The sequence below is a fragment of the Sceloporus occidentalis genome, unplaced genomic scaffold (assembly GCF_023333645.1).
Source record: "Sceloporus occidentalis isolate IW3139 unplaced genomic scaffold, rSceOcc1.0.p SCAF_221, whole genome shotgun sequence".
In the NCBI taxonomy this organism is placed as follows: Eukaryota; Metazoa; Chordata; class Lepidosauria; order Squamata; family Phrynosomatidae; genus Sceloporus; species Sceloporus occidentalis.
Genome location: NW_028317201.1, coordinates 115,130 through 122,194, shown reverse-complemented (window position 1 = coordinate 122,194; position 7,065 = coordinate 115,130). Strand labels below are relative to the sequence as shown.

The 7,065-nt window shown below is 42.9% G+C and overlaps 1 protein-coding gene across 1 annotated transcript; it reads right to left on the bottom strand.

Annotated features, from left to right (window-relative positions):
* Nucleotides 1-3,831: 3,831 nt before the first annotated feature.
* LOC149277005 (protein MANBAL-like) lies at nt 3,832-4,251 on the bottom strand. Its single transcript, XM_089503173.1, has 2 exons — nt 4,102-4,251; nt 3,832-3,936 (listed from the first exon to the last, which is right to left on the bottom strand). Exons 1-2 carry the CDS (start codon nt 4,249-4,251, stop codon nt 3,832-3,834), a joined length of 255 nt encoding a protein of 84 aa, XP_089359299.1.
* Between the last annotated feature and the right edge of the window lie 2,814 nt (nt 4,252-7,065).

The window sequence follows — 7,065 nt, the reverse complement described above, 5'->3', positions numbered from 1 at the left end:
ATATCCAAGAACCTCTGCGCCACATGAGTCTCTTTATAACATGGATTCAAATAAATGGCATAGATTTTTATACTAAATGTTTTTTTTAGGTGAAAAACATCTATTTTACATAAAAAAATATTCAGATTTTTGCATTTGCTCATTATGTAGCCCTCTTTTCTCTCCTCAAACTTGTACATATTGAGATCCCTAACTCTCATCATACTCAGCCTATGCTGTGCCAGTGCGTCTGCCAGTTCCTTGATGTCACGAGAGGACATGAGAAGGAATGAGTCAGACCTCTCTACTTCACAGACTAGTAAGCCACAGACGATGCCGTCACGCTGTACATCCCCTAAAGCTGCAGCCGACTGCCAGCCGACGACTACCTGGTGTGACTCTCCGATTCCTGAATTAAAGGGCACCTGCCATAAAAAGATGACTTCTGGTCTGTAACGGGGGGGGGGGGGCTTTCTGTCCTCACGACGAGGTGGCGATGGTGTGTGTAGATGAAATGTGGTTTGCTGAGGCTTTCGGATGCCAGCTGCAGAATACCCAGAATGCACCATGCCTGATGTATAGGTGAGGTCAGGTAACACGTCGAGCTATTCCGTGCGTAGTAACTGCTCAGGAAGTGGCATCGTCCTGGATGCATAACCAGCCCTGTGTGGTTTTTAGAGGCAGAATGTTCCCAAATTCTGGAGAACACTGGAGAAACATGTATATACAAGAAGAATCCCCTGTTACCAGGGCCGTCACTTTGATGGGGCAAGAGGGACAGCTGGCCCAGGCTGAGGGGCATGCTCGAGTCATCTGGTGCCCCCACCTTCCATCTCCTTCTGCCTCCAGAAGTAGATATGATGTCAGCGCAGAGTAGTCCCCCCAAGAACCCTAGTTATAGCTCTAGAACCTTACATTGGTTGCATAAGATCTAGAGCACCTGGGGGTGGACAGGACGCTTAAAATGTAGACAATTAATTGAACGGTCACACAAATAGTGGCTTCGGTCTTCACATCATCAAAGACATGTCAGCTGCTGCACCTCCTGATCAGACAAAGGAACCATAAAGGCCGAGGACCTTTTAGAACAAGTTATAGAGACAAAAGAGTGGGTGGTGGGGAAACTTCAAAAGGAGCTCACATTTTCCTCGTATATACGTAATTAAGTAGAAGAAGGTGAAGCCCACACCTAGACGTAGGTATACGGGGTCACCATCATCAACAGAGCCTCCCAGGCACCGGCCAAAACACAATAACCTGGACATCTGCAAAGGCTGAGGAGGTGGTCAGCGTTCACACATCGCCGTGTCAGCGAATGATTGACCCTGATGGTCCACCAATTGCCAAAGTTGGGTGCTTTGTCTAAGACGTTGTGGGGTCAGTCTGGAGGCTGCTGTGTGTCCATCACACGGTGCTCGGGAAGAATGACGAGACCTGCGTTTCGTTTCTCTGTTCTTGGAAATCTATTTTGCGATTGTTGCATTCACATTTTCCCTGCCTGCTAAGTGCTTGTCTGAACACGCAGAGTGCTCCGCGTTATTTTCCAGTGCATTGCCTGAAACCGGAGACCGTCAGACAGCCCTCTCTTCAAGGTCTTCTTCTAACCCCATAGAACAGTTCCTTGGTGTTAAGGAACGTGCATAGACCTCCTCTAATAGGCACTTTGATATATTATGAAGACTGGCCATGGACAACAGTTTAAGAATCCCCAAATGTCGGCCCTATCTGTGGACCAGCGGTAACACGAGACATATCTTCACTCTCAGATGCCTGTCACTGGTTTTCCATTCCAGGGTTGAGTGGTGCTAAACAGGGGAGGGCTGGCACCTTTTGGCCTGTGGGACAGGTAAAGCTGAGTGGCCCCATCGGCCCCTTGCCCCCCCCTTGTAACTCACATACGCACTGGTGCAGATATTTACACACAAGCTCACATTTACACACTTACACTAAAACACACTTACACATACACATTCATGCTGACACACAAACACTCATCCACACACCCTTACTCTAAAAACATGCATTCATCCGTACAAGCATACTCCCTCTTCCCTTAGCCTCTCACTCACCCTGTTGCCTCATTTGCAGCTTTTCTACCTGGCTGCACTCACAATACATCCAAACAATAGGAGGTTGAGTGGGTGTGGGAATGTAGTTATTAATGGTGTTTCTCCCACTGCCTGGCGGCCACTATACAACGCATTTAGATGTTTTTTACACGTTTCATCTCTGGACCATTTTAACAACATTTAGACCACTCGGTTACCTCTCGGTAAGCATACAGCTGATTACCATACAGTCAAGTGGAAAGCTTTTAGGGTAGCAGACGGTACGAAACCTGAATTTTACCACTTCTGCGTCTCAGACACACGCAAACCATGATTAACCTTTTCAGCGCCATTAACCCTCTATCTGGAAGTCCGCAGTAATTAACCTCTTCCCTAGTAATCAGCCTATCAACTCATACATGGATAGTCCTGGACAGCGGGAATTATTTATACATCCTTAATAATTACAGGGCAGACCCTTTCCTGCAAGGAATACATCAGGGGCGTCCAACGTGCGGCCCTCCAGCTGCTGCAGGACTACATCTCCCAAAATGCTCTTTCAGCTAAGGGGCTGGCTGAGGAGTATGGGAGATGTAGTCCTGCAGCAACTGGAGGGCCGCACATTGGACGCCCCTGGAATACATAAACTAAGGGCCTCAATGCTTACAGCTTCTCATATTAAAACATTATGTTCCGTTACACATAGTGCCTCTCACACACTTACACATACACATTCATGCTTACACACAAACACTTATCCACACACCCAATTTTGCCATTTTTTTATGTTATACTTTGGGAGCCTTAGTAGATTACGATAGAGGTCTGGTGAAGATTAGTGGGATTTCGTACAGTCACATGGTCCTTCTTAATGCGCCCCATGCCTGACCTTTCGGTGTTTTACCCATACAATGAATCATATTTGTTGTGGATTAAAAAAAAATCCCCAAAGCATGTGATACCACCGCAGCGGCCAACCTCAAATATACATTACAGAATACACCGATTGTATATTTTACAATGATGATGGTCTGAGGTTCCTAAAATACATTTAATAAACGATCAATGGACTGACCTGGAACTCTTTATAATAAGGAATAAATCATTTCCTTCTCTATAACTAGAGATAAAGGTTATAAGATCATATACGCGCATGACATATACAACAATATCAGCACCCGTAGTGATAAATGTAAATAATAAATCAAAGACAGAGATGCGACAGCTACATTTGAAATTCAATCGCAAATTGCGATGGCTGAGAATAGGGGGCCGAGTCACATACACGTTATTTGGGAGACAATCTTATTTTTTTTTATTTATTTTTTTAAGAGGCACAAAACGATTTAATTGTGAATTAATGTGTAAATTAAATTGTATCATTGATGAAGAATATATATATATAATTATATTTACACCGATTTACCTATATATATTTATAATTATTATATTTATACTGATTTAGATATTTATTATATTTATACTGATTTAGATATATATAAAACAGCACAAAATAAATGTGATATTTAAATTAACTGTCTATATAAACTCTTATGTATTACACACATAAGGCATTCAATGCACTGAAACAAACACATTTTATTACAGTTTAATAATTTTATATAATGTACAAATTATAAAATAATAATAAAATAAAAACAAAGCAAAAAAACCCAAACTAGTTTGTGTTTTGTGTAGTATATGTGCACACAGATAAAATTGAGTGTTGAGTCTGCAGGAAGGGGCTTGGGATAAGTACCCAGCCCTTGTGAGGCTGCGGGGGGCTTTTGTCGATCCCCCTATATCACCGCTTCTTCTTTGTCTCTTTCTTTTGTTTCTTCCCAGGGGCTGCTGCTGGTATTTTGGGTTTCCTTGACACCTCTGAGCTTTTCGGTTCTGGTTCATGTTCCTGGAAGAAGGAAATACGGAATGGTTCAGTTCCAAAGTCTATTTTTGGAGGAATGACACATCCTTTCCCAATAAGATAGCGGAGATACCGACACACAATCGGCTGAATAAACACACTTATTCCATAGAAAAGCAGATCCCCGACCTACGGAACGATATTTCTCACCGTGTCGTGTCCTTTGCTTCCGGGGAAAATAATGGCCAGCACGCAGATCAGCTGGAAGATGGCACCACAGAAGAGCCCATAGCGAAGGAGGGTCTCAAAGAGACCTGCTTCTGGGATCTCTGGAGGTGAAAGGTCAAGCGGTTCTGGCATGGCGCAGGAGGGACTGGACCTGGGAGAAGGTGCGCAAATCACTACACGTAAGAGGTTAATAAAGAAAAACAATTCTGTACAAACGACTTGAGTAATTGCTTGTTAATGATGCTGAACACAAAAGTCAACACAGACAGAAAGCGCTCAGGAAAAAGCAGTAATTATTATAAAAAACATGTCTGACGGCAGATCAGACCCATTCAGCCCCGTCGAGTCTGTCTGATCTCCTGCTGCAAAGACCTTAATCAGTCTTAGATCCAGGAGCCATACGCCTGTCCCATGCATGTTTAAATCCCATGTTAGCGTCTACTACTTATGCTGGGAGGCTGCTCCATTTATCTACCACCCGCTCGGTAAAGTAAAACTTCCTCATTTGAAAGAAACTCTGTATTTAAATGTTTCAATCGCATCTCCTCTCTCTCTTCTCCAAGAGACCCCCAGTCTTTACCAACATTGCTTATCCTGCAAACCATTCACTATATATATATATATTTATTTATTTATATATATATATATTTATTTATAATGCCACTATATTATATATATATATATCGCAGCCGTCAGCCCCTGATATATCCCGATCTTTTAGTGTATGTTTGTTATGTAACTGGCTATTGAAATTGTACAGCGCTGCACTTAATAAATATATATATATATATATATATATATATATATATATACATACATACGGTATATAGACATTGCCTAATTACTTTGATACAGGCCTTATGCCCCCTTAGTTAATAAGAGCCCCTCCATGTCAGGGGTAGTTGGTATGGGTATATAAGTAGGAAGGGATTCGTGGATGCTGGGGCTATAGTAGGGGTTAATAAAACGGGTGTTGGGAAGCCAGGCAGTGGGTAACCATGGAGACCGCAATCAATATGAAGTGATACAGTGTATAGGGTGCTGGCTGGTACTCACGGGGTCAAACCGGTTGGCAATAAAAATATACTGTTATCATAAACTTACAGACAATGGGCATCCAGAGCTCAAACCGGAAGGCGTTCTATCTACAGACCGGACGTGACGCACCCCCGCTGTCACAGACGTAGCAACCACCCACGCTTACACGGTTGTTATGGAGCGTCTGAGCGCTAGTAACGAGACTAAACTCTGCCGATATGTCTCTGTTGATAATCAGGGTCCTGTCCAAATGGGTACGTCTGCCCGGAAACAAATATTGATTAAGGTTCCGCCATAATGGTTCCTGTAATAAATACGTGGCCATGCCGTTGTGTTGTGTCTCTTGTGTATAACGCTCGACGCAGTTCGCTTCCAATTCTATGAATTACATACTTTGGACGGTATGGAAAAAAGTAACCCTTTCACTCCCTGATACTAACGTTGGAATATCTGCTAAATGGCGAAAAATCATCCAGTTTCACATCAGTAGACATAGATTGGAATAGAAAATGTCTCTATAGTAAAATATTCTGATTCAGTTGTTTCATAAATAACCAAGATATCATTAAAAACATGGAATAACAAAGAATATTGTGCATAATATTATTATATATAATGTATCTGAATTCTTATTTTTTGGTCACCATTGGCATCAAAGTCTGTCTGTGCTGAGCCAGACCACAAAGATCACAGTGGATTCATTTATATCCCCAGATGATTTTTATCTATATTTTCTATATATTTCCGTTTATATTAAACAAATCATTATAATTGGATAATCAAGTTTGGGATCAGGCCAGGGCTGGCCACCTGGCACACCAGGCAAATGCCCCGCGGACTGCTGCCCGCCTCACCCCATACGCACCCGATCGGATGCTGCACGGCCACCGGCTGGATATACCTGGCCACGAGCCATGTGAGCATAAAACCATACCCAATGCTACCCATGTTATACAGCGCTGCGGAATATGATGGCGCTATATAACTCAATAAATAATAGTAACTCCTGCTCTTTATGATGCCCGCTCCCCCTACCAGCCTAACACCCCCAATTCTAAGCACATCCGCATCTCAAGTAGGTGAGTCAAGAGTTAACATGCAATTTAAAGAATGGATTCTTGTCGTTGTACAGCGCCGCAGAACATGATGACGCTATATAAAACAATTAATAATAATAAAAATAATAATAATAATAAATAATTCTCAGAGTTTAACCCCTTCGCGACCTTTGCCGGTTCAGGACCGTCATAACAAGAAGGTCACTAAATGACCTTTGACGGTCCTGAACCGTCAAAAAATTAAATAAGCTTAGAAAGTGATCAAGGATCACTTTCTTCACTTAAACGGCCTTGCTGCAATGCCTCGATGTCGAGGCATTCAGCAAGGCCGAGATCGGCATCGGGGGCCATGTCTGGCCCCTCCCCGGGGCGTCAACAGCCGCCATACATTGTATGGCGGCGGACGCCAGTTTTAAAAGCGTTTAGGAGGCGATCAACGATCGCCTCCTAAACTTAAATGGTGTCGCTGGAATGCCTCGATCAGGAGGCATCCAGCGACACCAAACACTTACCTCTGGGTGGGCTGTGACCGCTCCGGAGAGCGGTCACAGCCGCCGCTGCCGGTGATCTTCGCCATCAAGCAAGATGGCGGCGGCCCGGGAAATAAAACAATAAAGACGAAAAAGTTCGCTAGAGGGTCTCCAGACCCTCTAGAGAACTGGCTCCACTTGCTGGTTGAATACAGGTACTGCATTCAACCATGCAAGTCAATGGAGCCCAGCTTTCTAATCACTATGTGATTAGTAAAATATTCAAAAAAATTAAAAAAAAATAAAAAATGGAAAAAAAAATTAAAAAAAAATGTGCTAACATTTAAAAATAATTATGCAGTGATGTCACTAGATGAACC